The 14468-nt window shown below is 38.7% G+C and overlaps 1 protein-coding gene across 2 annotated transcripts in view; it reads right to left on the reverse strand.

The window, feature by feature from the left end:
- MRPL1 (mitochondrial ribosomal protein L1) overlaps positions 1-14468 on the reverse strand; it is a 97886-nt gene that overhangs the window by 73134 nt on the left and 10284 nt on the right. For both annotated transcript variants that reach the window (XM_019466697.2, XM_019466689.2), the window contains exon 2: positions 10546-10657. In XM_019466697.2, the coding sequence (XP_019322242.1) occupies positions 10546-10657 (112 nt within the window). The remainder of the gene's footprint in view (positions 1-10545; positions 10658-14468) is intronic.

The following is a 14468-nucleotide window of genomic DNA, read 5'->3' on the forward strand; positions in this document are numbered from 1 at the left end:
AGGAGTAGAGAGATAGACATGCAAACAGATAATTTCAATACAGTGGGGTAAGTACTCTGACAGTGTTAGCAGAGCCAGGCCAAAGCCATATGGAAGACATTTAAGCCAGCCTAATAAATTAAGGAAAGGTTTTAGAAGAGATGACCCTAACATCGATTCTTGAAGGATAAGAATCAGCCCAAGTATATACCCAAGAAAGACAAAAACCTATGACCACATGAAAAAGTGTACACAAATGTTCACAGCAGCATTACTAACGGCCAAAATGTAAGAACAACTCAGATGTCCAATAACCCAGATGAATGGATACATAAATGTGGTATATCCATATAATAAAATATCAATCAGCAGTGAAAAGGAATGCAGTACTGATACAAGCTACAAAAAGCATGAACTTGAAAAACATTATGCCAGTGAAAAGAAGCCAGTCACAAAAGACCACATATTGTATGGTTCCATCTATATGAAAGAACAAGAATGGGTAAATCCATAGAGACTGAAAGTAGATTTAGTGTTTGTCCGAGACTGGAGGAGGGGGTTGGAGAAATGGGGCATAACTGACAACGGGCATCGGGTTTTGGAGTAAGTTAACAAAAATGTTCTAAAAATGACACCGTTGGTGGCGGCAAAAGTGTGAATATACTAAAGATCACTGAATTGTACACATTAAATAGGTGAATTTTATGGTATGTAAATTATATCTCAATAAAGCTACTATTTTAAAAAGTAGAGTGGGGCACCTAGGTGGTTCAGTCATTTAAGCATCCAACTCTGGATTTCCACTCAGTCATGATCTCCTGGTTCATGAGTTCAAGCTCTGCATCTGGCTCTGTGCTGACAGTGTGGAGCCTGCTTGGGATTCTCTCTCCCTGCCCCTCCCCTGCTTGTGTGTGCTTTCTCTTTCTTTCTTTCCCTCTCTCTCTCTCTCTCTCTCTCTCTCTCTCTCTCAAAATAAATAAATAAACTTTAAAAAAAAAACATTAAAAGTAGCAAGAGAAAAATTAAATTAAAAAAATAAAAAAATAAAGAGTTGGCCAGGCAAAGAAACACATAATAAAAGTACTGAGTCATCAAATAGAATATAAATACATACAGAGACCCATTATAAATTCTAACTGACTAGGGAAAAGTGGGCACAATTTTTCTGCAAGGGACCAGACAGCAAATAATTGATGGTCACTTATCTCAATAGCTCAATTCTGCCACTATGTGAAAGCAGCCATAGACACTGAAGAATGAATGAGTGTAGATGTGTTCCAATAAAGCTTTATTTATGAACAATGGCTTCAATTTCATAATTTTCATGTGTCACTAAAAAATGTAAGAACCATTCCTAGTTCATGAACCATACCAAAATAGATGGCAGACCAGATTTTTTGGCCCACTGGCCATATTTTAGTGACTCCTTAACCAAAGGGTAAAACAGAGGGCACAAAACATCAAAAGATGAGGCTGGAGAATCTACATCATAGAGGGCCTTCACTAGAAACAATGAGAAGCCACAGAACAGGAGTGACATCTGTATTTTCATACAGACTATTCCCACTATAAGAGATGGATTTGAAGGAAGCTGGATTGGACACAATATAAAGACTATTCCTTCCCTTGCTTCCCCAGGAGATATGACAGCCTCCAGAGCAGTGATGGTAATAGGCTGAAGAAGATAAGACATTAGATATTCACAAAGAAAATACCGTAGAAAAAGAAAGGGGGAAAGACTCTAGAATACTTCCTAGGCTTCTGGCTTGTGTGACTAGGCATAGAGCTGTATCATTAAGAGCAGAAATGAAAGCAAAACAGGTTTCTTGTGAGGAAAGTAGTCACAGAGATGAGTTCGGTTTGGGGCAATAGAGAATTTGGTGTGGGGTTGGTTACATCATTAACTTCAATTCTTTATCCCCTCTCTCAAGTCCCTTTGCTGAGTAACTTTGCAATTCCTCCCACTTAATGGGGTACAGCATGTTTCCTAGCACCTTGATTGGCCATGTGACTAGTGTGGCCAATATAATAAGTGAAAGTGACAGTTTTTCTGTTCTAAGTTTAGTCCAAAAAGAGGCTTCATATGTTTCTACTTGTATGTTTGTATTTCTGTCATTTTCATAAGAACATGCCTGGGCTAGCCCAAAGGCAGGAGAAGGAGAGATACATGAAACAGACCTGCCCCCACAGAACCCCAGGCTAGATTGGACAATTCTCAGCTGACCTGCAGACTCACAGATGTGCAGCAAGCTCAGCCAAGGTCATAAGAAACACCCATCCAAAGCTTAAATCAGCTGAGCCATAGATGTGTGGGGAATGATAAGTAACTCTTGAGTGGTCTGGTATATAACAAAAGCTAACAAGCTGTTTACAAAATATCTAGGAAAATATGTTCAGCAGGTAATTGCAGGTAAGAGTTTGAAGCTAAAAAAAAGAAAAAAAAAAAACAAGACAGCTAGAGATAATATATTTTCTCAGCATTAATTCAAATCATACCTATAATCTTTTAACCATAAAGTTTTTAAATTAAATAATATTCTAGAAAAAGGTTTGGGTTCTGTGGTAGGCAAAATAATGGCTTTCCAAAAAGGCAATATCTACATGGCAAAAAGGACTTTGCAGATGTGCTTAGGGCTAAAGACTTCCAGATAGGGAGATTATTTGGATAATCCAGAGAGTACAATCTAATCACACAAGTCCCTGAAAGTAGAGAAACTTTCCCCTTTCTCACCTGCATCTGACAGAGGTGGGAAGTGACAAAAGAAATTTGAGCATGAAAGAGAATCTGCCATTCTTGGCTTTGAAGATGGAGGAAGGGGCCCTCAAGCCGGGGAATGTGGGTAGCCTCTCAAAAGTGGGAATGGACAGGATACAGGTTTTCCCCTCCAGTCTGGAAAGAAGCCCTGCTGACACCTTGATTTTAGCCCAGTGAGATCCATGGCTGACTTGACCCACAGAACTGCAAGATAATAAATTTGGGATGTTTTAAACCACAAAGTTTGTGGTAATTTATTATGGCAGCAAGAGAAAACTAATATGGGGTCCTATAAAATTTATGTGTAAGAAACAGATGATGGCAAAATAATTTTTTTTTAAAAATGTGTTCAAGCCCTGCATCAGTCTCCACGCTGTCAGTGCAGATCAGAGCCTGCTTGGGATTCTCTCTCTCCCATTCTTTTAGCACTCAACGAATCCTAATTACCACAATTAACAGCATCCTCCCAGCTAACAAGCAATTCAACAGAATAGCAGATAATGACAATGCTCATTTTTAATGGGACACAGGTGTCCTTCTGGACTGATGACAAGTCTAAGTAGGTGCCCCAGTGGATGGATACAACACACCTCAACAGCTACTTTGGAAGTAGTCCACAAAATTCTGAACCTTCCAAAGTGGAGAAATCACATTTTTTATTTTATATTTAGTAAAAGAACAGGGAGGCCAATAAAAGAAGGAGCCTGGAGAACATGCTTTTTGTTTTTGTTTTTGTTTTTAAGTTTATTTATTTATTTTGAGAGAGAGAGAAAAGCAGAGAGAGAAGGAGAGAGGGAATCCCAACCAGGCTTGATGCTGCCAGCTCAGAGCCTGACTGGGGCCCCATCCCACAAACCATGTGACCACAATCTGAGCCAAGATCAAAAGTAGGACGTTTAACCGACTGAGCCACCCAGGCACCCTGAGAGCGCCTGTTTTGGTAATAAAATCTCCATCTAAAATAAAACAAATAAATGTCCTAGCTGTAACCTATAGATTTACTTTAGATAAATGCTGATTTCACCAATAAATTTGTAATCATGGCTGAACCTGTCCATTCAAATTGCAATTAATCTCAAATTCCCAAGGACTGAAATGTGATTTTTATGTTAATAAATATTTGCAAAACCCAAAAGAAGTCTGATACATAAAGAGACTGAATTGAGATATACAGCAATTTACTTATTTATACTTTTTAAATTTTTTAATGTTTATTTATTTTTGAGAGTGCGTGTGTGTGCGCACGTGTGAGGGAGGGGCAGAGAGGGAGGGAGACACAGAATCCAAAGCAGGTTCCAATTTGTCAGCACAGAGACCAATGCAGGGCTGGAACCCACGAACTGTGAGATCATGACCTGAGCTGAAGTCAGATGTTTAACCAACTGAGGCACTCAGGCACCCCTACTTACTTCTACTTTGATCTCTGTTTCACAAAATATTTGAGGTGATTCAAGAAAAATATTTTTAAGTTACAAACGGAACACAGGTGTTTTTTTTTTAATGTTCGTTTATTTATTTTTGAGAGAGAGAGAGAGAGAGAGAGCACATGCATGACCTGGAGAGGGGCAGAGAGAGGAGAGAGAGAATCCCAAGCAGGCTCCACACTGACAGCACAGAGCCAGATGAGATCTTGACCTGAGCCAAAATCAAGTTAGATGATTAACTGACTGAGACACCCAGACGCCCCTATTGTTTTTTAAGATTTATTTTATTTTAGAGAGAGAGAACACAAGCGGAGGAGAGGGGCAGAGGGAGAGAGAGAGAGAAAATCACATTCTGAGCGTGGAGCCTAACACGGGGCTCAATTCCACAATCCTGGGATCATGACCTGAACTGAAATCAAGAGTTGGATGCTCAATGTACTGAGCCACCCAGGTGCCCCAGAACACTGTTTGGGATAAAGAAAAAAAAAAAAAAAAGCATAATACATTATAACACAGATCAAATAGAACTCTAAAATTAAACACTTTCTTCCAAAATTAAAAAAACACACAATAAAAGCTGTCAATAATTAATTTTGTAGACCGACTGCTTATTTTCCATGACCCTTCAAAAAATGGCTATCTTTATTCATTAGAATCGCATCCAGAAGAACTCTGTTGCTCATGCAAATGTAAGGCCCTATCAGGAGAGTTTAAATACTGTGATCCTTGGGGAATAAAAATAAATCATACTAAAAAGGGGTTTGCCAATGTGAGGGAGAAATACCTGGCAGTTTGAATCAAAGAGAATTTTGCTGCAGTTACCTTGGTACCTCAACCACATACATTAAATGAGTAATAAGAGACTACTCAAGTAATAACTCTCCCCTTGCCTCATCTGTCCCTTAACACCGAAAGTGTAAAAGAAAAAATAATTCCATAGCCATACTCAAATAAATGAGAAAAAATCAGTGCTGTAATAATTTTTTTAATGTTTATTTATTTTTGAGAGAGAGAGAAACAGAATGTGAATGGAGGAGGGGCAGAGAGAGAGGGAGGCACAGAATCCAAAGCAGGCTCCAGGCTCTGAGCTGTCAGCACGAAACCCGACACAGGGCTCGAACCCTGAACCGTGAGATCATGACCTGAGCCGATCGGACACCCAACCAACTGAGCCACCCAGGTGCCCCAAAATCAACGCTGTAATAAAGCTCACTTCAAGACCTCTGAAGATCTGTGACCCCAGAGATCCAAGTCCCTTCAAGGCTGAAAAACCCTTTACACAGAGGAACTGGGGGATAGGATCCGGGCAGCACGGTGATACACAACTTCTGTCAAATTACACTGAACTAAACAGAACTAAAGACAAAATGCCTAGGGCATGTAATTATTAATGGAATGCAAATATCTGAACATCTTATTTCTTAGTATAATCCTGTAAATAAATTCACTAATATCTCTGACACTGGTTTATTCATGAAACTAAATGCAGAAGTTCTGCTTATGCTTACAATGTGAAAGCCAAAAGAATAAAACAGTCAATAATAATATAAACAAATGAAAATTAAAAAATAAAAACTGGAAAGAGCACTAACAATAAGAGAGTTGGATAAAATCATGACTTTTCTTGAATGCATCACAAAGCTGAGATCACAGGGCAACTAAGTAGCCTTAAATCCAAGGAGAATCAGTCCACATTCCCCATGCCCACTCCATATGCATACTCAGGACACTCTCACCCATGGCAGAGTATAGAAGGCAAGCAGGTAAGAAGAAAAAAAAATCAGCTACAATTTTAGTACTAGAAACTCCCTGGGAAATCCACACACGAGGGGAGTTCACACTCAATTTACAGGCCCTTTCCACAGACCTCCACCATATGCTCCTGGGAAAGACTGGAGCAGGCCAGGAGACTAGAAAAAACTTCCTAAAGAGTGCAGGCACAGAGTTAGCCACTGCTGCCAGAAAGGCATGTAACCCTGAAAACATGTAGGGCACAGGTGTAGGGAAAAGAAAGAAAAAAACACCAAAACTTCTACCCTTAGGGGTAGGTCAGGAAACAGTCCTGAGCACAGTATCCTCACCAGTACAGTAAAGCTGGGGAAGGGCCTGGACACTGGCACAAGACCTGCAATAAATAAATACCAAAAGGAGAAGGGACAGAAATACTGAGAAAACCCCATTCCCAAGGTCCAGCCACACTGCATCTACTTAAGAAAAAGGCTGGACTTGGAAAACAATATCCCTCCTGCACCCATCACCAGCCTAGCAGGCACTAATAAGCAACAGCAATCTACACTAGGGGAGGGGAAAGAGTATGCAGAGAGACCCCCCCTCTGAGGCACAGCTGCACAGGCAAGGCAGAAAACAGAGCATAAAACAGAAACGCTGAGAAAAACCTTCTAGCAACCCACCCCCCACCCTAAGCACAAGGTAAAATGCAGAAATGTGAAGCGGGTGGTAACCATAGCAACAACAAAACCAAAACCTAGCTCAACTTCTGACTGGACTGATTGAACACTGTGACAAGAAGAGGCATGTGCATTCCCAGGCATAAATACTAGGTACTTCGGTCTCAACTGTTCTACACAAGATGTTCAACAGTCAAAAAATTTGAGATACATGAAAAAAGAGCCTATTATCAACAGAGAAACAGAACCAGAGTCAGAGATGATCAAGTGGCCTTTCTTTATTAGGATCTGCCACTGGCAAACCATGGGTATATGCACATACATGGAGGAGTGAAGAGATTCAAGATGACGAGAGAAGAGAGAAGCAAGCACAAGCCTCTCCAACCTGTCTCAGCTCTGATTTAAAAAAAAAAAAAAATTTCCATACAAAAAGTATTTCTCACTATATTATAAAATTGGTACCTTAAAAAATTAAAACCACCACTAAAATTACAAATACTATGATTCTCATCAAGCTACTGAATAATTCTCATTTGTCAGACATGAAAGAAATCATCTGCTAATAATTTACCAGTTTTATTTTACGTTGCATATTTCTCATGCTATAGTTTTTAGATGAGTGAAAATTGTTTTTAAAGTTGCACTGGAAGAGAATATGGGGAAGACATAAAATGAAAATTTTCTATAGGATAAAAGCAAACATTTAAAGATAAAATATTCTAACAGTAATTAATATCCCTAATAAATATTTTCAAAAAGCAGAAGACAAACTGCTCAAAAGAAAAATAAGCAAAAGATATAAATTAGAATACAATGAAGAAGAAATAAAGACTGATGATATCAAGAGAGGTTAAGAATGCAGGCACTCATTCACTGCTGGAGGGATAGGGATGTAACCAGGTAGAACCCAATACTCCTCTAACTTAACAACAAAAAAGAATCCACTGGGTACTATGCACACTGAAAAGGAAGGCTCCTTTCTAGTTATATTTCTGCCACCTCCCTCTTCATCCTGTATCAAGCCAGAGCAGACAGTATTCGTCCATATCATTCACTTTCATGCTTCTGTACCACTGAAATACTTTTCTCTCAACCCCCCTGCAAAATTCTTTCAGGACCCAGTTCAAATACTTCTTGCCATACCCTTTTCCAGGTAGAATTAATTTGCCTTATATCTGTGATCCCATAGAACTTGGTCCATTTCTCTTCCACAGCAATTAAAAGGTTATATATAGTACACAATATGTACTAATTTATTTTATGTAAAGAGCTCCTACTAATCAACAAAGAATTGGAATAGAACATGAAGAAAATCCATAGTAAACAATATAAATGGTTTTTTAACACATGAAAAGATACACAACCTCAATAATAATAAAAGAAACATAAATTAAAACTTGATTATACCATTCATTACCCAGCTATTGTCAAGAGTTCAAAAATTTTAACTACACTGTATATGGAAAAATAGGCATTCTAATACTATTTACTGGCAAGAACATAAATTGTCAATATCTCTATGAAGGCAATTTGGCATTACCTATCAAAATTATAAATGCACATATCTTTTGATTCAAAAATTCTATTTCTCAGAGTTTATACTACAAACGTATTCATAATCTTTGACAAGATCTATGTACATGATTATTCACCGCAGGATCATTTGTATTAGCAAAAGATTGAAAAGATAAATGTGTATCATTGGGGGAAATAGGGAAATGGTTAAATAAATTATGGTATATTCACATGATGAAATATTATATGCAGGTCATTATAGCACTATTTTACAAGAACCAAAACATGGAAACAACCTAAGTGTCCATCAACAGATGAATGGATAAAGAAAATACGGCACATGTATACAATGAAATATTTATCATTCAGTCATAAGAAAAGAATGAAATCTTGCCATTTGAGACAACATGGATGGACCTTCAGGGCATTATGCTGATAAAAGTTAGACAAAAAATAACAAATACCATATAATCTCACTTATACATGAAATCTTTAAAAAAAAAAAATGAACTCACAGAGCAGAGAACTAATTGGTGGTTACCAAAGGCAGGGCGGGGGTGGGTGAAATGGGCCAAGGTGGTCAAAAGTACAAACTCCCTCTTATAAAACAAATAATCATGGAAATGTAATGTGTAGCAAGGTGACTACAGTTAATAATACTGTATGGTCTGTTTGAAAGTTGCTAAGAGGGTAAATCTTCAAAAGCTCTCATCACAAGAAAAGAAAGTACATCTCTATATAGTGACAGATATTAACAAGACTTACTCTTATGGGGATTTCCCAAAATATATAAATATTGAATCATTATGTTGTACACCTGACACTAATATATTATGTGTCAATTACATCTCATTAAAAAAAAATAACTAGACCGCTCCATCTAAAACTATCTCCAAGATATATCATTTTTTTAAGTTTCTTTATTTTGAGAGAGAAAGAGAGAGCAAGTGCAGAAGAGAGGCAGAGAGAGAAGATCTCAAGCACGATCTATGCTGTTTAGTGTGGAGGAGCCCGATGTGGGTCTAGAACCCACGAACAGTGACATCATGACCTGAGCTGAAATCAGGAGTTGGATGCTTAACAGATTGAGTCACCCAGGCACGCCTATGATACGCTGTTAAGTTAAAAGCAAGCAAGATGCAAAACGAGGAATACAGTTAAATAAGAAACAATTCTGACATTAAATGTATGTGGTTTTTTTTCCTACACCAACCAATCATCTGACATCAGCCAAGTATCCAACACTTGAACACAATTCTGATACTATCTACCTGGATTTTGCATCAGATCCCACAAGTTAAGGATTCAATCCCACAAGACTGCCCCCACTTCGGATGCCAACTGCAATTCAGGGCCTCTGGTATTTCTGGCCAAATGGCTAGAAATCATGGCGTCCTGTGACCCCCTCCACAGACTTCATAATTTACTAGAATAGTTCACAGAGCACAAAGAAACACTTACTTAACATTTACCAGTTTATTATACAATAAAAAATATGATAAAGGATACAGACGAACAGGGACATAGTGGAAGGTCCAAAAGAGTCTAGAGTGTAAGAGTTTCTCTCCCCAGTGGGTCTGGGTGAGTCACCTTTCTGGCACATGTATATATTCACCAATCCAGAAACTCTTAGAACCCCACAGTACTGGGATTTTTATGGAGGCACAATCAATTATGAACTCAATCTCTAGCCTCTCTCCCTGGCAGGGCTGAAAGATTATTATTATTTTTTTTTTTAATTTGTTTAGTGTTTTATTCATTTTCTGAGAGAGAGAGAGAGTGAGACAGAGAGAGCACGAGCGAGCAGGGGACAGGCAGAGAGAGGGAGACACTGAACCCGAAGCAGGCTCCACCAGAGCCTGATGTGGGGCTCAGACTCAAGAACCATGAGATCATGACCTGAGCTGTAGTCTGACATTTAACTGAATGAGCCACCCAGGCACCCCAGGGCTGAAAGAGTCTAATCATGGCTTGCTCTTTCTGGTGACCAGCCCTCACCTAAGAGTCTACCAAGATTTGCCTTATTAGAACAAAAGATGCTCCTAGCACCCAGAAAATTACAAGAGGTTTTAAGAGCTCTGTATCAAGCACTGGGGGCAGAGACCAATATAAATATTTCTTATCATATCACAAAATCCTAGCTCCAACACTTACTAGCTCTGTGACCCTAGGCAAGTTATCTAATCTATCAGTGCCTTACTTTTCAACTCAAAAACATAACATTATAACAACAGCTTGCACATAAAGTTGCTGTGGAAAATAAATTAATTATTGAATGCCAGTGTTCAATATATGTTAAGTATTACTATAATAAGTCATATTTTTTTCTTTAGGACTATCAAAGCAGAGATGATAAACTTTTACAACTATATGTCCCTGTACATATTTATGGGACAAAGCATAATGTTTTTTAATCAAAATTTTAAATGAAAGCAAACAAAATGAATTAAAAAAAAATACTTACTTTGTAGCAGCAGCAAAATATCTGCTGGGCACCCAAACATTTACAGAACAAGGATAAAGAGGTGTCTGACAAGTCGTCTTGGAAAGACCATGCTTTTGACGATGTATCAAGACTTGAAAGAAAAAAAATACATTAATCATTACATCCATAATTTTTATATTCTTAATCAATGTTTCTAAAACAAAAAAACAAAAATATTCAATATTTTATGAGTCTCAACCATTCTTTAAAAAGTGTAATAGTGGGGCACCTCAGTGGCTCAGTCAGTTAAGTGTCTGACTTCGGCTCAGGTCATGATCTCCGGGTTGGTGAGTTTGGGCCCCATGTTAGGCTCTGTGCTAACAGCTGGAGCCTGGGGACTGCTTTGGATTCTGTGTCTCCCTCTCTTACTGCCCCTCCCCTGCTTGCACTCTGTCTCTCTCTCTCTCTCAAAAATACATAAACATCAAAAAAAATTTTTTAAGTATAATAATAGAACCTACAATACGTGAAACTAAAGCCAAGTAAACATCTAATTCAACAATTGTCTTCATTTTTTGTTTAAGATTTTGTTTTTAAGTAATCTGTACACCCAATGTAGAGCTCAAACTTACAATGATGAAATCTACAATTGTATGTTCTACTGACTGAGCCAGCCAGGTGCCCCCTGTCTTCATTTATTTTTAACTTAATGTAGTTCAGGTTCAACAGAGTATGTTAGCTCTGCTATTATGGAATATATATCCTGAATTTCTTAATAATTTAAATTTTTCTCTTTGTATATGTATAATACATTCACAGAGTTGCCCAATGTACATCTGAAGAATAACAGCTAAGTGGAGGGAATCGCCTTACCAGAGATCAATGTGTTATGAAGTTATGGTAATTAAGACACTTTGCTATTGGCACAAGTATAGAAAGACAAATTAATAAAACAAAAATAGCCTAGCAACAGACCCATACACATGTGGATATCTGAAATATGACAAATGTTATTGTAGATCATTGTGCAAATAATTCAATTAAGTGGTGTTAAGAAAAGAGATTATTCATAGGGAAAAGAATAGATTTAGATCCCTATCTCATAACACACACACACACACACACACACACACACACACACACACACCACACACCAATCAAATTTAGATGGACCAAGGATTTACATTTGAATGGCAAAACTAAAAGCTTTCAGAATACAGGAAAGTATCTTTTTGATCATTTAGGAGGGACCAATTTCACAAACAAAACGCAAAAGCACTGGCCAAAAAATGACTTATTAGTGTCAAGACTATCTGTTTATTAAAGAAAGTGAAAGACAAGCCAAAATTGAGAGAATAACAACATATGTAACAAAGAATTAATATCCAGAATATGTAAGATCAACCTAATTAAAAAAATAAAAGAGACGAACAGGTTTCTAACTGAAAAGGCAACATAAATGATGCATGAAATGCACGGAAAAATGCACAATCTCATTTGTAGTCACATAAATATTAATTTAAACCACAATAAAATACCATTTGACATTGCTGTTTAAAGAGTGGTCAGTAGGCCTCTAAATTAACATTACACCAGCATGTAAAATAAACCACAGCCCTAAGTATTTTGCTGCAGCTGACAATATTTTTTTCATAAGACTTCTTCAATGAACAGTGCTTTGATTTCATTGTGGACAGGTAACAGTTTCTAGATGAGAGCATTTAAGCAGCAATGTTTTACATACATCAGACTGGCCAAACTTTTTTTAAAAAGTCTGGGGTTGCTGAAAATGTTAAGGATAAATTTTACACATAGCAGATAAGAGTATGAATTGGAATACCATTATGGAAAACAATATGACACAACTCAATGAGTCTAGGCATACACATATCAATGATGCAGTTAGTCCACTTCTAGGAATATATCCTAGAGGAACTCCTGCCCATGTATACTAAGAGACATGCACAAAAATAACATCATCATAACATCAGGAGACTTCTGGGGAAGATGGCAAAGTATGAGGACCATAAGCTCATCTCGTCCCAGAGACACAATTAGATAACGGCCAATTCAGTGTAAGTAACCCAGAAAATAACCCAAAGATTGGCAGAACAGACTCTCCACAGCTAAACGTAGAGAAGAGGCCACTTTGAAGAGGGTAGGAAGGACAGGGATGTGGTTGGGAGCCACATGGAACTGCAAGACTGTCCACAAGAGGAAGGAACACCATGGGCATAGAGAAAGCAGAGAAATAAACCCTCACACCAAGACAGCCCAGAGGAGGAAGACCAGTCCTCGTGACATTTGGCTTCGAAAACCAGAGGGACTGAATTTCCAGAGTTCTTACAATCAGCGAGGCTTAATATTTGGAACTTTAAAAGAAATCAGCAAGCTCAAGGGACAGACAGGTGGCAGAGCCAGGAGGGCAAAAGGAAACTGAGTCCTTGCCCTTAAAGAGACAGCACAACAAACAGCCCCATGGAGATAGAGCACAGACACAGCAGGTTGAACAATGCCTCAGGTATATGAGAGGGAGATATGTTTATACAAATCTCATTGTGTACTGGAGAGCCAGGGTCCTTGAGAGACTTCTCCAGGAACAAAATTGCTGGTGAGTGCCATTTCCATGCCTCACCCCCAGCATAAACACACCAACACCTTTGGGAACCAGCACAATGCCAACACTTGCTACCTAACTTGCTAACAGTGCACCCTGCCCCCAGTTCTCCTGCTGACATGCCCCTTCCAGCCAGGCCTCCAATCCAGGTCTCCTCCCACAGCAGATTCACATAAACATTTCTAGCACCATGCATCACTACCCCAAGCACTTCTGCAGATCTGCTGCCTCCAACACAACCTGACTCAGTCCCTAGTTCTGGAGGTCCTGCCCTGCTAACTCAGGGCCTTGCTGGCACCAAGCACGCTGCCCCCATGTTCACCTTAAGTTAGATGCTCCTGGATCTCTGACAAACACCTGGCCTGACTCAATTAGAGCCCAAGGGGGCCCCAGACTGGCCCACTGACACCATAAAGACCAGATCCTGCCCATAAAAGACAAAGAGAGCCACTGCAGATGACTGGACTGAAGGCAAACATGGCTCAGCCACAACAGCAGGGCACATTCAACACTCACGGGAGACACACCTGAAGTTCCAGGTTCTGGTGAATAGGGGACACTGACATTGCATTGCAGGGCACTACAGAATCTATTCCTCATAAGGTCCTACTTTCAAGAGCAGGAGACATAGCTAACTTTTCTAACATGCAAAAACAGACACAGAGAGTTAGACAAAATGAGAAGACAGATGAGTTTGTCCCAAATGAAAGAACAGGACAAAATGACAAGATATAAACAAAATGGAGATATATAATATGCCTGATAGAGAATTTAAAAATTTTTTTAATGTGTATTTATTTTTGAGAGAGAGACAGAGCACGAGTATGGGAGGGACAGAAAGAGAGGGAGACATAGAATCCGAAGCAGGCTCCAGACTTTGAGCTGTCAGCACAGAGCCCAATGTGGAGCTCAAACCCACAGACCATGAGACCATGACCTGAGCTGAAGTCAGATGCTTAACCAACTGAGCAAGCCAGGGGCCCAAAGAATTTAAAGTAATGGTCATAAAGATACTCATTAGGCTTGAGAAAAGAGTAAAGAATCTCAGCAAGACCTTTAACAAAGAGATAGAAAACATAAAAAAAAAAAAAAGATGAAAAACTCAATAACTGGGGTTAAAAATACACTAGATGGAAAACAGTAGCAACCTGGAGAACAGAGTAATGGAAAGCAATAAAGCTAAACAAGAGAAAAAATAATAATAATAAATGTGAAAATAGACTTAGGGAACTCAGCAACACCATCAAGCGTAATAACATTCACATTATAGGAATCGCAGAAGAAGAAAAAGAAAAGGGGGTAGAAGAAATTTACTTGAAGAAATAATAGCTGAAAATTTCTAAAT

This window comes from Panthera pardus, unplaced genomic scaffold (assembly GCF_024362965.1).
Source record: "Panthera pardus isolate Hobbes unplaced genomic scaffold, ASM2436296v1 HiC_scaffold_13, whole genome shotgun sequence".
Lineage (NCBI taxonomy): Eukaryota > Metazoa > Chordata > Mammalia > Carnivora > Felidae > Panthera > Panthera pardus.